Source organism: Haemaphysalis longicornis, unplaced genomic scaffold, assembly GCF_048455015.1.
Source record: "Haemaphysalis longicornis isolate Haplotype H1 unplaced genomic scaffold, Haemaphysalis longicornis Haplotype H1 scaffold_1, whole genome shotgun sequence".
NCBI lineage: Eukaryota > Metazoa > Arthropoda > Arachnida > Ixodida > Ixodidae > Haemaphysalis > Haemaphysalis longicornis.
The window spans coordinates 418,393,617-418,414,444 of record NW_027526203.1 but is presented as its reverse complement, the minus strand read 5'-3'; the positions used below and the strand labels follow the sequence as shown (position 1 = coordinate 418,414,444).

The following is a 20,828-nucleotide window of genomic DNA, read 5'->3' as shown; positions in this document are numbered from 1 at the left end:
ACGAAGACGACGATCGCAGTGCGCCCGGCACAAACCGTATCTCTGTGTCTCCACTGCAGTGCCTAGTAGCTCTGTAAATAGTGCAAATACCGCTATTATAATCTCGTCTACTTCGTGCCGGTAAATGAGATTATAGTAACTGTATTTACGCTATTGACAGAGCTTCTAGGCACTGCAGCGGAGACAGCAGCTGCCCGAAATAGTTACTTCTTCCCCGATTGAAACACTTTTAAACGAAAAGAAGCTATCGCTCTATTTTCTGAAGAACAACAACAACAAAAAACCAACATAACTTCTATTGTAATCTCTGCCAACATTCTTTCGCCAGCTCGCCAATTGAAAACGAACTCTTTCCATGTCTCTCAACGAAGGTTTACTGCTCGCTGCCAGCACGTCTAAATTTGCAGCACTTTCTTCGGCTGCACCGTTAGCGCTTGTTTTGGCTTTCTGTGCAGACGAGGTCTGTGCAACAATCTGCATGTTTCGGCGTGGAAATTTCTTTCTATTTGCCGGCGGCTTGGATAGGTAAGGAAGCAGGTTTGGAAATATTTTCGGGACGGCTCCTTCGACGAGGCTGCACTTTCCTCACTCAGTTTCTACTTTTTCACTGTTAATGAAGTGGGTGTAGCTCTTTGCTATGTCCTCAGGGTAAAAATTCACGCCACACGCGCGATTTGGCTGAGAGGTTTCGGTCGAGACACGCATTGGCACGGTACCATATATCTACACGGAGGCCGAAGTAACTTGAAGTGCGAGACGCCTTTGGGTTTGGTTTCCCCTGTAACCACCCGTGCAACCGGGGACACAACACGCCGGCATGGTGCTCACCTAACCATCTACAACTGGAGTGCGCACGCACGCACGCGCACGCAAGCACGCACGCGCAGAGACGCTAGCTGCACAACGGCAGGTGTATCCCTGAGAACGTGCTGACCTCAGCTGCCTCCTCAGCCACCCGGTGCACCGCGCGGGAGCCGGGTGCGACTGCAGCGCCATCAATGCGGCTTGGTGCGGCGGCGCCGGAAAACACTTCGAAGTTTTACAACTGACCTTGGTTCTATAAACGTTGGGAAAGCCAACCAAACCGCTTTCATTCAAATGTCTCTTATAACCAAGTGTCTCTTGTAACAGTGTCTCTTGTAACCAGGTTTTACTGTACTTGACACCGGCCAGTGTGGGTTAGTAGCCAAGGCATTGTGCTACTGTAAGACACAGTGGCAGTTGACCCATTTTTGTCATTGTGGTCGACATTTATCATTGCTGTTCTTGAAACCTAGCTTCAGGTCTTGTCCAGGTCAGGTGCCACCTAAGTGAATATCCTCAGTTGCAACTTGGGTGCATTTGTAAGCCTCGCAGCGCGGAAAGTTTCGTGACTAACCATGCTTGGACGGATGTGATGAAGGGGCTTTGGCTTACCTAGGGAGTAATAATAGCTCATGCCCATCCGTGCATAAAGTCACCCACAGTGGGCACTAATTGGCACAAGTTCCAACATCGCTAACGTGGATGCACGATTGTAACCCACTTGGCTTGCATTCTGAACACCTGAAAGTGCGGCTTGAAGGGAAATTGGTCGCTTTGACGAGGTTGTGCTATTTTTTTTTTTAATTCGAAAGTTTACCCTGTGGCATAATAGATGTAGCCATTTACAGAAACACGAACAAGTTAGTTTCGTGTATAAAGTTCAGGCTATTTGTGTAATGCTATTTGCACTCATATAGGGTATATTTGTAATTTATTTTCTAGGCAGGTGTCAGGATTAGTGGGGAGGCATTAGTATGGAAGTGAATACTTTGTAGTTTAGTTGTGGCAAAAGTAGTCGTCTCAAACACCAAGGGTCGCATGCGCTCGTGTGTGCACGTGAGTGTGGCCGCGTATGTGTTTTTTTTTTATGTGTGGGGTCCATGACCCACTAGCAAATTACATAACCCGGTGGGGCAACAGCAGACAGTTCTCTGTGGATTGAAAATACCAAACATTACATTTACAAATTTACAAACAACAAAAACACTTGATTTGTTGTAAAATTTAAATATTCACATCTACTGAGTACTGAAAGACAGCTGTGGTAAATAGTGGCTTGTATTTAGCACCCTCCCATAATATATGCACTGGTGTCAGTTTTCATAGTCTACAATGTGGAGGTAGCAACTTGGGCGGAAAAGTTTGTGGCAATGACATAACTGGTAGTTGAGATGGTTGACAAGATTTAATCTCTGAGTAACAGAGCGTAACCAGGAGGAAAAATATAAAGCGAAGTCCTTTGTTTCTTCTTTGGCATATCTTGGACTTTTACGTAGGTGATAAAATGTTAGGTCAACAAATGGTTGGCATTTAAGCATTCCATATCACTTAAAGTAATTATTTGGAAGTGCTTTGAGAGGCACTGAAATATGAACAGTGTTGTTCTTTGAATTATTTTTTGCAGTAACTAAGCAAACCTTTGTTATGCGAGGAGGGCACCTTTGCCTTCTTCGAACACTAAAGTAAGATGTCCAATGTAAGGTTGCGAACAGGTTTTAATACAATGTTGTTTCACAGTGTGCAGTCGCACTCCTGATGTTTACGACAAGCGACATCTTTGTTCTCATCAACTATCTGAGCTTCAACCAGTGGCTTTGGGTGGGCATTTCTATTCTGGGCATGCTCTGGCTGCGATATAAGAGGCCCGGCATGCACAGGCCGATTAAGGTAAGCCTTTCCAGTCTATGACGCTGATAAAAAGTGCTGCGCACATCCTTGAAGCGCCACCCCACCTGTGGTTCCAGGCTATTGAATTGTTTTTTCATTGTTATCTTAAGTAACAAGAAAGAGATACTAAGCACAAGTAACCAGTGGCAAAGACAAGCTGGAAAGTTGCAGAGGACATCTGCATTTAGGTTTTAAGATGTGAGTCGCGAAAGTGTTACTGTATCATCGAGGGAGTGTTTTGGAGCAGAGCTGCTGCATTCACTTGCCATGCTCTTGAAGCACTCAAGTCAGCTGAGAGAGTGGTACTAGCAGTAGCAGTTTTACTGGCACCCTGCATTATAGATTGAGGCTGCTGAGAGCACATCACTTTTCCTATGAAATCTGCCTGCAGTGCATGCCAGGGCTCCAGTAAATGAGTGGCAATTTCTTGACCAGTTGTCACCTAGTGCCTTACTAGCTGCACTGATGCTTTGCAGAGCCTGCACTTAAGTCTTGCAGTCTTGCTTCATAGGACAAGCCGAAAAACAAAATAGTTGGAAAGGGTTCATCGGTGTCTCCTCTTAGCCCCCCCTTCCCTCCTTTTTTTTCTATTTACAACCTGATTAACTAGCAACGAAATCTGCCTCTGACATCTTGCGATCTTCACCACTTAAAGGAGCCATGAAGAGAAAACACAAGTTTGGTTCATTCAAAAGATTGCCTCGTTAGAATCATACTGACACCACTTTTAACGTAAACTTCGCTCAAATAAGCTAGATAATTAGGAAAAACGGGAATGGTCATGCGACCCACCAGCTCATTTCCCGCAACAGAACCTGTGATGTCACATGGGCTAAGCTCTGCGATTGGCGGAGGCTGGCAGAAGCAGACGCAAATTAGGTAGAGCTTACAAACTAGACGAACGAGCGATTTGCGCTTAAATTTAGGGCACATTCTTTACAAAGCAATAGGAATGATGGGACAAACAGTGGAAGTTACGAAAGCACATGTAAACATAGAAGTACTGATGCGTTCTGCTGTTCGTACTGCGCACAGCATGCTTTGGTTTAGCTGCACAGCACTACGGGGCTTGGGGTTGTCTCAGACGACACTGGCCGATTGACGCAAGCAACGGTGTCTTACGTGACCCCATTTGTCGAGCGAGCACTGTTTCAGGGAACGAATATTTTCTCCCAGAACAAAAACAAGCCAGGTTTAAATGCGGGCAAAAACAAACCAAACGCTTGCCACGGTATGGTGGCGCCATCTAGGTTACGGAACGTAAAAAAAACGCGGGAACAAACCAACACCGCTATAGGGTGGAGACAACCTTTTAACGGTCCCGTTCCGCCGCAATTGGACCAACGGGCTCAACGCGTTATTCTTTTCGTTTCCCACGAGACCTAGCAACGCGAAACAGACAATATGATTCAAACTTCTTCAGTAAACCGCGTTGCGGCGATAATTTTAGCGCGGTTTTGACACAATGACTTGCTTCGGCGGCGAGCGAGCAACCGAACATGGCGGCGCCAGCGTTACGTGTCTCTACCCTGTACGGCGGATGCGTGAATGAAGGTACTCTAGGCTGCAGAGCGGTCGGTTCCCGTGATGTCACTTGGGGCCACGAAAACGCACGATTGAGCGGGAAAATCAAAATTTTAACCTAAATTGTTTAATTTCTCAGTGAATAAAGCACCGTTTGTATCCGGACAAGCCCTGGGGGCACTATAAAACACGAAATCTTTCGAATAAAACCAACTTGCATTTTCTCTTCATGGCTCCTTTAAGCAAACCGTTAGGTCCATTCGATTCAACCTGCACCTCTTGAACCAGTTCACAGCGGTGCTAAGCCAGTTATACCATCCTGAATAATCGGCGGAACCACACCTGCACTTTTTTCGTCTGCTTCTGCACCTCCATGGCAGGGAGTGCAGGCAAAGCCATCAACTTGTCCTGCACCCGTCGGCACCACCGGTGAATCCAACGGTGTGGTTCAGGAGCTGCGAGCTGCACCACTGAAACGAATGGCGAAGTGCTGCACCGCCTGAACTGGTTCACGTGGAGCAGGGAAAACGGACGGACCCATTATTTTCTTTTGGCTTTTGGTATCGCACCGTTACCCTAGATGCCTTCTTTTTGTTGGGATCGGTGGCTTGACATGCAATAAAAGTGGCTTTTCATGGTGATGCCTGTGTAGATTGGGTTTTATTACAGAGATAGCAACGCGCACATACTCTTTTCTACCACACCCTTGTGATTTGTGGAACGGCGCTGCTGCACACGTGGAAAACACCAGTGTAACGTGCCTGTACATTGCTTCAGATGAAAATAATGACTCATTGGTGCCACATCTGACGGGGGGAAGGGGGTGGGGAAAGAACTTTACTGCACCGGCATGGAACTTGCTAAAACCACGTATCCTCTTTTTCTCTGTCGTAATATCATTGTGGGCGAGCCTACTGACACGCCACCTCTTTAAAGGGGCACTGAAGTGATTTGTAAACATTGCGGGATTACTAGCGCAAATTGTAGTCCGGAGTCCATAGGCCATGTTTCGACCACTCTGAGTGCGTTTACGCGAATTTATTTAGTAGAAAAATCAATTCTAAAATGCTGTCCTCCTTTCTGCATTCTTGCCCATTTTCTGTGGCATTTTTGTGTGACGTCAGGAGGAGATGACTTGGCTTGACTGCGCTACTGCACGGCTCGCCGACTTTCCAACGGAGTCAGTCGACCCAGCGTTAAGTCCGCCGGCCACCGACGAGTCGTCGCGATTCGTTCGCTCAGTTGAAACTAAGCCACGACACGTTTGTGAATGGAAGAATGTGCCTTTCTTTAGTTTGCTAGTTTGTACACTGTATCAAGCTCCAAGTCCAGGTCGCACCCCACAAGCGTTGCGACGCTTCGCTGACTGGTACGCTAGTACTACTTACTGAAACATGCTCGAGAATTCCAGTTTTCTTATGAGAAATTGCTTAATATTTTTTTTCAAATAAAAAATATTTGCTTTAATTTGCAACTACTCAAACCAAATAATTATTCATTTCAAAAGAAAACATCGCTATTCACACACCCCTCCTGTTTATAGCTTCATAAGCATCACTTTTTAACTGCTGGTGTGGTATGTCAGAGTGCCAATCATTGCAGTTAGCGTACTTCCATACGTTGCAGTAACAAAATTTTTAGATAACAATAAGAAATAAAAAAATTCACAGACCTTTGCAACCTTCTGACTGCAATATGACTATAGAATCCTGCAATTATTGCAAGAAGGGTTTGGCGCAGCGGTATTTATATTGTCATTCAGTCTAAAGCTTTAGCATAAACCATAAACACATGCCCATGATACAAAGTTTACTGTGATAGTTTTGAGAAGGATGTTGTTGTTATTTACTGTATTGCTTTCAAGAAACATGGTTGAGAATGGTTGCCTTTCGGTTTTACCTAGGCAAGTAAAGAGCCTTTGTTGTCACCAGCTTGGCACTCAATTGCCCACAGAGAGCACGTTAAAGCAATGGTTTTTCACGAATTTAAGAGTGAGTTTGATCAGTCTGATTGCCACGAGTAGTTGCCACAGGATTTTGCATTCCGTGTAGCAATATCAGAAGTTAGAAGGTGTGGAATTTCACTGAATGACTAGGAGACAGGTGGGTGCCTGGTGACCGCACTGGGTGAAAACAGAGCTGTTGCAACAAAATCGTATGTGAGAATAAATAACTGATTAAGGAGGTTGAAGGGGCACTATAAACTGGATTGTCAGCGGTGTCGCAATCATGCAGATATGCTAGCAATTAACAATAACAAAGAGCGGCGAATTTCTGAGAACACGAGAGCATTACATATGTATATACGCTGTTGTTGCTTTTTGATGGTTCGATGAATACAGTCGACAGACAAACAACCGTGGTGCCATGTTCTGCCTGCCTATCATTAGAGTGAGGAGCAGAATGATGGCACGAATATGATCTCGCTCAAGATACAAAACCTCTGTTTAGTGTGTATTCGCAGTCTTGTTTTGTGAAGCGTTTGTTAGAATTCATTTTTTTATGTTGTTCTAGGTGCCACTTGTGTTCCCGGTGGTTTTCCTGGCAATGTGCACTTTTCTGACATTCATGCCCCTGTATGCAAGCCCTATTGAGACTGGCATGGGGCTTGTGATTCTCATTACTGGAATTCCTGCCTACTACATCTTTGTTATCTGGAGCAATAAAAACAAAACAATTCGAAAGGTTTCCGGTAAGTAGTACTTTCGTATACTATTGTCATAAACTGAAAAGAGGGGGAGGGGGCGCCATATCTTGCGAATTTCCACTCCTGCGAGCATCCTCCTCCCCTAGCTCTGGAGGTAATTCCCTCCCTACCAGTCTGACGAGCCCAGTGGAAATTACTGGGACATGCAATCAAGCTACGAACTTTTGTACCTTGACCAAGAAGCAAAGTGATCACCCCATTAGGGTACGGACCGAGTCAGCAGTCACGGACTGTTTAGGACGATCGTGGAAACTTTGTCTCCTCAGTACATCCTCTTGTACATGTTATGCATTATTGGTCAGTAGATTTAAATATACTTTGTCGACTTTGCCTCTGGATGCTTTCTTGTCACCTTACAGGGAGTTGATTGAACCTGATCCTCACGACACCGCAAAGTGGATTACACCTTTTGCTCTTGTTCTAGCTTTCTAACCAGGTATTGCAGCCTCTGTATAGTACCAAACACCACAGCTGCTATTCATCAAAGAGCCTATGCTGAAAGCAAGCTTTCTTCAAAACAGTTATTCCAAATTCGCAACACCTAATGCCATGCAAGGGTAGATCAGCTTGTCCTTGCAGAAGATTCGTGGGCGCCAGGACCGCCGCTGTAGCTCATACTCTGTGCATGTGGTGTCCAGGCTTGCCAAGGAAAGAATGCCCCCATATACATTGGATCACATGATTTAGTCAGTGTAACGAGAGACTGTTGCCACAGACAGTCTTTATGACTTGGAGTTCCTTGCAAAAGGGCTGTAAGCAGCAGGGCCCCATCCATAGCTTGTGCTCCACAAGTGGCGAGCAGTCCACTCTGCAGGTGCCTCTGGAAACAGTTCCGAGAGCCTGCATGCAAGCCTCTTAAATCCCTTTGCTCGGTCCAGTGTATAACTGCTCTTCCCACAGTGTCATTGAGTGGCTTGGCAGTATCGAGCGAGATTTAGAGGTGCGTCGTAGAGTGAATGGTCAGGGGGCTGGCATGAAAACTAACGCACATGGCTTTCTGCGATGTGGACGATGGAATGTAGGGCAGCTGGTTTCCACAAGTTTCATGCTAAGGTCAAATATAGGAGGGGACCTCGGCATTCAACAAACTACTGTTTCTGAAATTGGGATGACAGAATTATTCACTGTTGAACAGACAAGCATGATGAATTCGTGATAAGTTCCAGGCTGAACTTGCGAATTAGGAGGTGTTCTTGGTGTTTTGATTTAAAGGTCAGGCATAAGACTCATTGTGGCCAAATGGTCGTGCGACTTGTAACGTAGAGCGCAGGAAGTTTTTAGCAGAAGTTTGACGGGGAAGTCGGAGAACTGGAAGGCAGCCTTGGCAATGAGCATACTACCGGTTCTAAAATTTTGACTTGGGGTTTAGGCATGGGACGCACGTGGTTTCTATTGACTTTGAAAAGATGCACGAAGTATTGTGGTTTTGTTTCACTTAAGTCAGAGGTGTAAAAGTTGACCTTTACATCCAACAATACTGTTTACTAAATTTCGAGGGTGGATTCAGCACGGGGACGCATGGGGGCCAGGATTTTTTCATATAATTTGAACTAAGGGGCTCTAGGAATTGAGCATTGATGTTTTGTGCTGGCATCAGAGAACCAGGAAGCAAGCATTTCTGCACAGTGGGCCACTCGGCAGCGTATTTGTGTGCTGCTGATGTTGCCAGTTATGCTTTCTTTATGTGCGTTTTTGTCCATACAGGAGATTATTGGGCTGCTAATATAAATTATGCCACCCCATGTCACAAAATTCAGTTAAGTGGCTGTCGAGAAATGCTGCTTGTTTTAATATTCCTGCTCAAGCATGGTACATTGCGAAAGAATTGAGGCTATGATGAGAAGCATTGTGGGACTTATATGTGGTCACGATCCGGAAGGAAGGAGGCAATGTTTTGGACCAAGGAGACTGCTCTACATTTTTATACAGGCGCCTTCCAAACGCTCTCTAAGCAATCGACATTCATTATGAAAAGGTTGCACTATCTTTTGCACTAAAGTATGCTTTTTTGAGCCCTGCCTGGTTACGCATGTGGTTATCTGCTTGTGCAGGCTCCTCTTTTATATGACCTGTATGTAGCAGTAGCTGCCTATGCTAGGCAGCTGTGTTTATGTGTAGGGCCACTCGTGGACCACCACAGCTGAAAGGGTCGATTCAAGGAGGGGGTGCTTCTGGCTGGCATAGTGGCCCGGATCACAGAGTGTATTTTTGAGGTCGCTGTAATCATCATAGTTATCATCATCATCAGCCTATTTAAGTCCACTGCAGGACAAAGGCCTCTCCCATTGACATCCAACCACTTCTATCCTGAGCTGCCAGAGAACAATCTTTGCCTCCGAATTTTCTTATTTCGTCACTCCATTGAGTAATAGCCTTCCCCTTTTTCTAGACCCATCTCTCGGTATCCACTCTGTTACCCTGGCGGTCAACCGGTTGTCAGTCAGTTCGTCTCACTACATGCCCTGCCCAAATCCATTTCTTCTTCTTAATTTGGACTGTGATGTCATCTACTAGAATTTGTTCCTTGATCCAGGAAGCTCATTTCCTGTCTCCGAGTTTACTCCTATCATCCTTCGTTCCATGGCCCGTGGAGCCAACCTAAGTTTTCTTTCCAGTTTAGTACGGCACTAAGTTTCTGCCCCATATGTCATTACTTGCAGCACGCATTGTTTGCATACTATTCTTGTAATTGACAGGGGTAGCTTACGTTTCACTATTTGGAAAAATGCTTGGCTAGGGCACCCCAGTCCATAGCTATTCTGCGCTGTATTTCTTACTCGTGGTTGGGATCAGCACAGACAACCTGACCGAGGTAGCAATACTCTTGTGCTTGTTCTAGCGCTGGGTTACCTAGGCTGAAGAGGGTGTTTTCAGCATGCTTTTTTATCATTACCATAGACTCATTTATATTTATTTGTAGTCCCATGGTCAAGCTTTCAGAATTTTCTGACTAGTTCCTCAAGCATTTCTTGCAGATGTGCTGGGAACTCACTGAGTCCCATATCATCCGCAAACCACAAATGGCTCAAGAATATCCCCGTTTATCCATAATCCTGCCTTTTCCCAGTTAAGCTTCATAAATAATCCCCTCCAGGCATGCTGTGAACAATTTTGGCGAGATGGTATCTCCCTGTCATACTCCCTTTCTGACGGGGAACTTTCGCTTTTCTTGTGAAGGATTATCCTGCCTGTGCATCCCTTAGATATGTCATCTAAGAGCCTTATGTAGGTCTTCTCTATTCCCTGGTCTTTCAGTGCTTCCAGCATTGCTGCAGTGCTTACTGAATCAAACGCTTTTTCATTGTCTATAAATGCCATGTAAAGGGGCTTATTTACTCTGTGGATTTTTCTATTAGATGATTATTGACATGGATGTGATCTACTGTAAAGTATCCTTTTCTAAACCCAGCTTCTTCGCGGGGTTGGAAATCTATGCTGCCGCTTATGCGGTAGCTGTATGTAGCCGTTTTAAAAACATGCTGAAGGCAAAAAACAGCCCGAAGAAACGGCACGGAAGACGAGAAAGAGACAAACACGGGCGCTGCAACACTCTAGTGCAGTTTAAAAACATATTTTTGTAGTATTTACCATTGTTAAAAGCACTGTCAGTCAATATTCCTTTCAATGGAGCTTGTGTGTGGATAAAAAAAAAAAAACTTGCGTCTTAGTAGCTGTCGTTTTTCTGTACTCCTCATCTTCAATAGCTATATTTTCCTCCACCGAGAATCTTCGAATATGAATTTACGTACGAAGTTGTGCCAACATGCATGTGCTTTCTTTTTTTCCAGAATATTTGACCATAGAGATGCAGAAGTATCTGGAAGTGATTCTTCCCGAGCAAGAAGAAAAGCTTCTGGAAGTGGAATCCTGAGTGGGGGAACCAGCTGTCAGCATATGAATTCCACGAAGACGTGCAGCTTGGTGATGAACTGTACATTTTGCTTTGATATGGCGATGGTGATAGTAATGTTTAAATGGTGCAGAACCAATTTTTGTAAGTTTTTAATGCAGTGTATAACTGCACCATTTAGCAGCAAGCCTATTTGTCCCGGCTGTGAGTTTTCCACAAGAAAAAAAAAGAAAGGCTGAAAATTGAAGATGCTATTTTTGTATAAATAATTTCTGACAAGAGTGATGAACACAACAACAGAGAAGAGAAATGGTGGGACAACATTCGCTCTCAGCTAAGTTGTATTAGCGGCTAGTATTCTGAATCCACGTCAGAAAAATGAGACAGGCATTTGAGAGGTACGTAGAAGACAGAGACGAGCATTTATCGAAACGGGACGGGTTAACAAGGTAGACGTTGCATTGAAAAGCAGAATGCGATAATAAACTCTATCCTGAAGACACGAAGTTCAGTGAGGGCTAAAAAAATAGCAGTTCCCAGTTCAGTTTAGAAGCCTGCCCATGATAGATAAAACATCTCACGTGGTATGGCGCACTTGATGCGGATGCGTTGGATGGTCCGGTTGTCGGCGGCTTTTGGTAGATCGTCACACGGGAACACCACGTCACGCTGTTGAGGTCAGCAATTCAATGTATGGTGGACAAACACCTAGTAGAGAAGGCTGCCACTGCAGCCGGACTGGATTTCCGTACGTCCTCACGACGGCTCAGGATACCACGGCTACCACATCTTGCAGGCAGGCCTCAGAAGCCTTGCTCCTTCGATTCCACTTTGCTCTGTCAGTAGTCATGATCCCATCTTCTTCTTTGGGCTGTTCTTCTGGCTATTCTGCCGGTTCACTTGTGGCAAGATCTTGCGTGGCACATATTCAGAAAAGGCGATTGTTCACGTTCTGCCATCTCATCTTCGTATTATACTTCGTCCTCGTCTTAGGCTGTCTGGCGCACACACCACCGTTGTCTTCTACTTCATCACAGTCACATATAAATACAATCGTCTATCGCAGGGAGCATGCGCAGTTGATCCGACAGGCAAAAAAAAAAGTGAAATAGGCACGTTCAAAGTGAAGAAACATCTAAAAAGGCAATCTTAATGTTGTGTAAGAGCATAGACATGTCGCTAATGCACGGCTTGCCTTTTTTCTTGATATGAATTGAGTCTAACAGCTCTCAGGCCACAGTGTTCTCACTTCTGCCAGCAATTTTAATCTGCTGAAAGAAAGGCTCAAATTCACACGTTTTGCAATGCATCGGTAAATGCGCGTGCGTTGCACTGTAGAGAGACAGATTATGCTCCCTTGCCCTGTCGTTCGTGCATCTGCCCGTGTGGCCGATATAGGCCTCCTCGCTAGGGGTATGTCGTAGATCAGCCCAACATCGCAAGGCACAAATCACTTGGCGTGCTTCTTGTTTCTGGGCTTCCCTGAAATTTGTGCGCACATGCGGCCAAGTTTGCAAGGGGTGGAAAATGCCACAGGGACCTTTCTGCTACCTTTTTCAAGTTGTGCGTAACCCTACGTACATAAGGTAGTACAACTGGCTTCTGCTTGGACAGATCAGGTGATCTTTGGTGTACATGGCCTTTGGCTTTCTGCAACAAGGCGTGAACAACGCCCACCAAGGCAGAATTCGAGTAACCAACTGACTGCAGTCTCTTTAGCTGGGAGTCAAAGCCCCCCCTGAGCAGTGTGTACACACGACTTTGGCAGTGCGGCCTCAAAAGCCAGAGACCTGTAGCCTTTTTGACTGTTAGATTGGGCAGATTGGCAAACAGCAGCCACTGTTTGCTGGCATGCGGACAGCACAGGAAGAGCCACGCATTTACGCACGAGTTTCGCAGCCATGGCTCCCTGCAGCATTTAAATATTAATATTAAGTTTTCGTTCGACCATGTTTGTTGGATTTACTGTCCGTGCGTCCGTAAACAGCTATTGTCGTATGCAACGAGATTGCCTTTTTAGAAGCTTCACTATGGATGTGCCCATTTACTTTTTTTTTTTTTTGCCGGTCAGTTCAACTACGCATGCTCCCTGCAATAAACAATTGTATTTACATGTGACGATGCTTCCAATAAATTTAGTTGACAGGGACGCTTGTACCATCATTCTTCTTCTGTGTTGTTGTGTTATCGTGCTGTAATTTTTAGAACAAGCATGCGCTAACTTACCCAACGATGTGTTTTGCTACCAAGAGTGAGCTTATCAAACATGACGACCTTGAGAAATGATGCAATGGCTCGAGGATTGAATAAGGAAGCATAAACCTATGCGTACGGCAGTTCCCGCATGCTAGATGTTGTTTAAATAATTTCCTTTCCCTTCTTGTTTCCTTGGTTAAAAGCAACCCAATTGGGTTGCCTTTTAAACATGTTTTGCTAAGCAGTTTCTTGTGCAATGGTAAATGTTGAGAAAAACCTTCAAAATCTACACATGCTGTTTGGTTCAGAAACTAAACATTCTGTTTGGCTGTCCTTCTTGCTGCATCCCATGCAATATAGCACAAAGGGCGTCACGGTCACTGCTAATATTGAGGCTGCAGTTACCGTATTTATTCGATTATAAGGCGGTCACGATTATAAGGCGAGGGTGCAGTTTGGAGAGTCAAAAAGAAAAAAAAAGTATATTTCTGAGCTTCGAATATAAGGCGGGTTATGACTTTGAGATTACGGATTTTGGAAAAAAACCTCGCCTTATATTCGAATAAATACGGTATATTCCTTGGCTAAACTTAGTTCTTAGTTCACATTTCTCTGCTCATATCCTTCACAGAGTATTTGGAAGGATTTTCAGGCGGCGTGAGGCCGTACTTGCTGTGCCAATATTAAAAACATAGTTTATTTTGTAATTCTGCATGTGTGTCAGGTAACACACAGTTCGTTTTTTTTTTACCACTGTGCATTTATACGTGTAGGGAACAATGGAAAATGCAGCCTTTTTATTCGTGGTCGCGTTAGGATAGGTTATTTGGATCTTTGTGGAACCTATGAGTGCGAGCAAAGGCAAGTCTTGCTGATGCATTCCAGCAGTAGTATTCATAGCCTTCTTTTTTGTCTCAACTTTCATTTCTCTTCCCTCCAGCAGCCGCCTCCTCCGCACAATCGCTTTCCCCCTCTCCTCGCTGGCGTCTCCTCTTGTTGCGCAGCGGTCGCGAGGGCAGTGTGCAGGTGTTCATTTCTCCCACTGAGCAGGGAATCGCCAACAAAGTTACGCTGACAGGCTTACGCTGGCAGAACAGGGTTTGTTTTCATGCAGCGTAATTGGCACCTGCACTGCATTATGCTTTTTGCATTTACTTTTTTTAGTGATTTTGGTTTCCGAGCCCTGCCAAGCATTAGTTTGTAGTTTTCATTGAAGTTTTTTGCAAATCTGTTGTGCGAAACTGTATTTCATGTGTAATTGTTCGGATTTTACGACGCCCGCATTTTACTGCGCTTTCTTACAATACCGAGAAAGTCATATAATCGAGGTTCTAGTACTGTATTTGTGTCATCCACATCACCAACCACTGGCATGTCCTGTTCGTAGCACGTGTGTTCTTCAAAATTTATGTTGCTGTCAGCTCCAGAGCTTGTGCAATCTGTAAATCACTGTATGTCATAATATTGCTCATCACAGTTCATCACAATCATGGGCCTCAAGCTCTGTAGAACTTTCCCCACAGGAGAATCCTGCATGGGCTAAGTAGTTTGCGTTCGAACAGCCAAGCACATCCTTCCAGGCATTGCCCATGAGGTGTCATGAGGTGTACCGCACCCAGGTGTACCACATCCAAAATGCTGATTTTGTATTTGTTTACACTCTTGTACACAGCAAAATTCTTTGTAGTAGACTTTTCCCGTACAGCTTTTGAGCTGGTTTGATGGCCGCTTGTTTTATTGGTTGAAGCAGAGACATCATGTTGGAAGGCAGTAGTTGCAATGAAGGCAGTAGTTGCTATGTTGTGGGTTCAAGGTTGTTCATTTTAAATGTCCCCGGCAATTATCTACAACGAAAACAACTTCACGTTTTTTTCCGTTAGCGAGGTTGCACTCTAGTACACGGACGTTTTCTTCAAGCAACATCGTTGTTGTCCTCCAGGCTGTCTTGTTACATCTATAAAGTATGCCTTTGGGCAGAGGAGCATTTTGGAAGCATTGGGTATTCCACAACTTTCCGATGACAATTAACAAGCAACTTCTTCTTCACCAGTAGCATTTGCTCCAGACAGAATCTTAGCTCATTCCTTTTTCTGTTTGGCTCATGTGCATGTATCTCCCTTTGGCACAAATGTTTGACTGGGCAGCAAAAAAAGTGCTGCTTCATCCAAGTTGAAAATGTTGTCTGTCATAGTCCACCTCCTGCAGGTGGACTATGACAGACAACATTTTCAACTTGGATGAAGCAGCACTTAGTTCTCCACAGCTGTCTCAACTCAGCCAATTTTGCCGTATATGGCTTTTGACGCCTCGTTGTTTTGCGTTTCAAAGCAATTGAACCAGCTATTGGTGCAGCTGAAGCCCTTGTAGCCTGTTTGCAAAGCGAATGCCCCCACTCTATTCATCAGTATTGCGCTGTTACATTTTGAAGCCACCTCAGAAGTGCTGCTTCCACGTCGGGAAATTTGGAGCTCTGAACTCTCTCCCTCTTGTCGGAGAATTAAGCTTTGCACGAATCCATCCCAAATTTTCTCCTTGTTCTTCATGATTGTTGACAGGGTTGCTGTTGGGACATTAAATTTGCAATGCCGGACTTCATCTTGCTCCTTTTTCAACTTCTTTGTGAGCGTAACTATTCGCTCTAAAGTTGATGCTTTGTAGGGCCTAGGCAAAGGCATTTCTGAAATCTGAACAGTTGAAGTCTCAGTAGCGATCAGAACAGCTTTTTTTTCAGCAGTGCATCAGTCTGAGCACGCACATGTGGGTGATATGGAAGCAGTAAAAGCATGGGCAAAAAGCACCTGTGGCACCATTAAGAAGGTGCACACAGTAACTTTCCCCGCATAGCTAATCAATTTTCTTTGTTTGGGAGCATGTTCAATGCATGCATGCATTCCAGCATATCTGCCTTTCACTGTCTAGGCTCAACTCACCCCTTTTTCCCAATTACTCAACTATATTGCAATGTGGAAGGAGAGAGAGAGAGAATGGTGGCGGTAAAACAGTGGGTAAGGAATGAGACTTTGACTAGGACAAGCTGCTTGTTGTCCCTTCTTTAGGATGGCAAAAAGAAGCTTTTCGACCACCTTGAAGTGTTTTAAATTGAGCAATGATCAGGTCCAGAAGGGGGTATCTTTGGGAATTTTTCGTGGAGAGGTTTTGGATTATTCGGAGAATGAGCCAAAGTCGTTTCTGAGAAAAGTGGGGACCAACACATGGTTTGTATAGGAGCCCAGTTAAAAAAATCTCCAGTCATGCGAATTTGATTTAATGGAGTATTGTGAGTGTGTGCATGTGCATTGGGTGCGTGCGCGGGGTGGGGGGGGCAGGGGTATGTAATGACGTGAGCAAGGCCATGGTGACCAAGAAGGCTTTCATGCAAAGTATGCCTTAATCACCTGTTTTTGCAACTGCTTCCCTAGTTCATCATTGTTCATAAGTGTGCTGGCTTTTGCCACACTGCCATGTGGCTAGTGTTCTTGAACCCTTGCGCCTTTTGCATTTGTTGTCATGAGAGTTAAAGGTACATTAGTAAAAAGCCCTTCCAAGCGATATTCTTAGTTATCCTCAAAAGACAACTTTAGAAGCTCACAATATCGTAGTGAATGCAATATTTTGGAGAACCAGCTTTACAAGACAGCCGTATTTGGCTGCATTTTGCACTCACATAGGGTAGCGCAGGTTTGGCTATTCTCAAAAATTGCCATAATAGGTGTAAATCATCCCTAATGGGATGGCCTTTGCATCTATGGATATTTTTATATCCAAAGCTGTAAGATATGTTGTTTACAACCCATTGTAAATGTTGCTAGAAGGTTGAATTTGAAGAGTGGGTTTTGTGTAATTGCCTATGGTATTGTGGAACGAAATTGTGTATAGTATTATAAAAAGGCCATGCAGACAAAACTCAAGTTTAGTTCATTCGAAAGATTGCCTCATTACAATCATACTGACACCATTTTTAACACGTGGTGAAAAATATGCTTAGGTGGATTATGGAAGCAGACCAGTTGTGAATTTTTGGTGTTTATGTTAATTAAATTATTGCTGTACCACTGCATTACTTGCATACAGTCATTCTGCAAGTATTCTATTGCTAGTTCATAATTATTATACCTGAATATAAGTACCGTGTCGTCCACATACTGGAAAACTTTGCTACGAGTGCATGAACTACTCAGACTCAGACTATGCTTGTTATAACTGCACAGCAGTGCAGCGCTTTGGGGTTGTCTCAGACGACACTGGCCGATTGGCGTGAGTGACATAATCTTATGTGTCCTTATTTGTCGAACATACCCCATGTTTCACGAAATGATTACTACCTACCATAACAAAAACAAGCCAAGTGCAAATACGGTCAAAAACAAAGCAAAGGTGAATAACAGTGTGGAGCAGTATGGTGGTGCCATCTACGAGTACTGATGGTAAACAAGGCTGTGCAGTCCACTGGAGACTGAAATGCGCACTTGAAGTTCGCTTGAAGACCCATCCTTGTGACGTCATGGCAGACGTCACGAAACACACGATTTGGTGGGAGAGTCAAAATTTTAATTTAAATTGATTAATTTCTCCATGAAAAAAGCATCACTTGCTGCTGGAAAAGCACTGGGGACACTATAAAACACCAAATCTTTTGAACAAAACAAACTTGTATTTTGTCTGCATGGTCCTTTTAGGTTGAGATATTTTCGCAAGAATGTTTTATATGCACTAAGTAGTTTTGTTGACACTGAGTGTCCTTAGAGTTACCATACAACTGAAACATTGAGACATTGTAGTTCTATTTGGTTTATTCTTGTTACGGGCTAACCTTTCAAATTTTAGGTAGGAATGTTAGCTTTGTGCTGGTTGATAATTTTGCTAAGCTGATATAGTCTGTGTGCAATGAAATCTGTTGAAGTAGAGATGATTCATTTAAATATTAAATAAGGATTTCTATGACAGATAAATAATTGGGCCCTAAAAATCAAGCTTGCCATTTAATCTTCTTTTTCCCACTGAGGGGTACAGTTTTACTTCTAGTAATGACGTTAGTTACAAGACTGTACATAAACTGCAGAGGGGGCCAGCTGAAATAGAAGTTATCACTTTTACCCAGAGTTTTCTAAAGAAACATTTTAAATGAGGCTGTCAAAAATATGCCTGACTGCAATCTTTTGTTGCAGTCAAAAGCAGAGTCTTCACATTCCTTGACGTGTTCTTGACGTGGCCCTGAAGTAACTTTGCTACTTGTTTGGATAAATTTCTCTTGACTCTTTCTAAAAACGTATGGGCCCAGCATTATTGTGATGCAGCCGAGGGTTGGGCTCACAGTCTCCCAGCATACAAAGGAAAATTTTGCAATTTCAAACAAGGACTCTGGAAGGAACCAACAGGACATTCCCACTTGCCTGTGATCGAGTTCGTTTCTTTCTTTGCCGTTTGTCTGGTTGACGTAGTTTTACTCCATTCACCCACCCGTGCCTTTGTGTACATGTCCAGCCATATCAATCCCTTTATCGGTTTGTTGCAGTGTCGCTTTCAGTATATTGGGTGTCACGGACAGATTAAAGGTGCAGGTCTGGTCAAGAGTAATTGGAAGTAAGAGGCAGTGCCTGAACTACAGCTTAGTCTGTTTATTTTCCCATGGTTCAGAGCATCCATTGCTGCTTCAATTGCAGAAATATGTATGTCCAGTTGCACTCGTTTATGTCGAAGCAGGAAAGGTTGGTTGTATTGAACAGTCTGAAAGTTCCTTTAATAATCTCGTGTAAATGTGTAGGAGCATTGCGCATGAATATTTGAACTCCGGTCAACCCAGACAACCCAAGCAACCACCGGACGTCCGTCGGCCGTCCGCCGTACGTCCATTCTGGCTCTAGCAACGTCCGTATGACGTCCGTTTCAGGGCCGATGGACGTACCATGTACGTCCACTGGACGTCCGGTTTTATCATTTCCGTACGCCCAGTCGGACGTCCGAAATCGGCTGTATTTTGGATGATCAGTAAAAATTTCCAGAATCACACGACAATCTAATCTTACAACGAATAGTACAGTACACAGCGCAAGGCTAGCGCACTACCGCGCAGACGGCATACATGAACACAGTAAACTTGCTTTACACCATTCGTTAGCGGTTCTCAATTCTTATATATCCTCCCCCAAAGAGATCGTCGTTGGAGTCGGTGAAGAGCTTCAAAAAAATTTTAAAATTTGGCCTAATATTACTACTAATATGCAGATGAAACTTGCAACCTACGTGCCAGGGTGTTGATGCACAAAATCCTTTTTATTGAAAAGCACAGGAGCTTTTTTCGTTTTTGCTTTTATATCTAATTTACGCCATTATTTGATGCTCTATAGCAAGTTTTTACGGCCGTTGGAGGATGTCATTCAGACTTGTACATCCGTTTCTGGATGCCCACTGTACGTCCGAAAATGTACGTCCATACATGGACGTACAGTGGCCGTCTAAACTGGGCCTTGGATGTTCGGCTGTAGTTCGGACGTCCCACAAACGTACGTGGTTGCTTGGGAAGTGACCTGCCGAACAGTGAGGAGCCCTCCTGAGAGGATTGCTCTTGCCGAGCAAAAGTGTTTTCGCAGGTAACGTCACAACAGCAAATATTGGCAAATGAATTTGACGGCATGCCTTTCAGTAATAGCTGCAGTGAGTCTGGTCAGTGCTGTTCTACATCAGGCCACCATAATGAAATGAGACTTCTGTGAAAACAAAGGGAAAAAAAAAAAAGCAATAGCAGCAATTCGTTACATCTCGTGTAGCGAATGGCTTTGGAACGAATCGCTAATGTAATGAATTCAGTCCCTGCTCCCACATCTGCATGTTGTGCATGCTTCTCCTCAGTTAGAAATGAAGAGTGACACCTGCTCAACATCGTATGAACATTTTACCCGTCTTTTTCTGTCTCCCACATCGAAATACTTATTTTGTAAGAGACGGGAACCAAAATAATCGCACTCATGAGAATTTTACGTGTCGTAAAAGGCAGGAAAAACACAAAAATTCGAAGCTATAAAGTGCGTTAATGAGATGACATATGACCACATCTGCGGAAATACTGAAAAATATGAGGGAAATTAATTTTTCAATGCAATTGGTGCCACAATGTTAACGTTCCAGGTTTTCCGGCTCATGAGCAGTAGTATTGCGAACCACGATCGTACTGTGGCCTTTCATTGGCAAGTAATCTTACCATTTCTGCCAGCAGACCTACACTTCTATTCTTAGCTCAATTATTTAGTAGAAGAGCGAACGGAAATGCTTCATAGTTTGATGTAGCATTAGGTATACTTGCATGGAAGTCCCAAACCATGGACGGCACCCGTCCTTAGGGCAACTACATCTTGTGCAATTTTTTAAGCTAGTTGTTACAGTAAAGCAGTTACCAAGATGTTGTACCTGTGTTTTCCAAGCTCAAACATGGGTTTTACTTGCCAAAGTTCACACGGGTTATTAGGTGCACTGGCGTTGCGCTGCTGAGCACGAGTTCGCGGGTTCGATTCTCGGCCGCGGCGGCCGCTTTTCTGATGGAGGCGAAAAGCAAAAACGCCCGTGTGTACGAGATTTCGGTGCACGTTAAAGATACCCAGGTGGTCAAAATTAATCCGGAACCCTCCACTACGGCGCGCCTCATCGCCTGCGTTGCGTCGGCGCGTTAAACGCTAAAATCAATCAATCAATATTAGGTGCACTGTATTTGTCGAGGGCTGTGAAATAATTTAAATAACTTGGGGATCTTTCATACGTGCCGAAATTTCAAGCACAGATGTTCTTGCTTTTCGCCTTTATTAGAAAAATGGTCTGGTATCAACCACATGCACCTCATGCTCAGTAGCGTAACACCTCAGCCACCAAGCCA

At 44.2% G+C, this 20,828-nt stretch overlaps 1 protein-coding gene across 1 annotated transcript in view; it reads left to right on the top strand.

Moving 5' to 3' along the window:
• The window catches only part of LOC144155613 (large neutral amino acids transporter small subunit 2-like), a 109,617-nt gene extending 89,316 nt beyond the window's left edge, over positions 1–20,301 (top strand). Inside the window, exons 8-10 of the mRNA XM_077687157.1 lie at positions 2,542–2,691; positions 6,729–6,906; positions 10,710–20,301. Coding sequence (XP_077543283.1) covers positions 2,542–2,691; positions 6,729–6,906; positions 10,710–10,792 — 411 coding nt within the window. The 3' untranslated portion in view covers positions 10,793–20,301. The remainder of the gene's footprint in view (positions 1–2,541; positions 2,692–6,728; positions 6,907–10,709) is intronic.
• Positions 20,302–20,828: the final 527 nt, after the last annotated feature.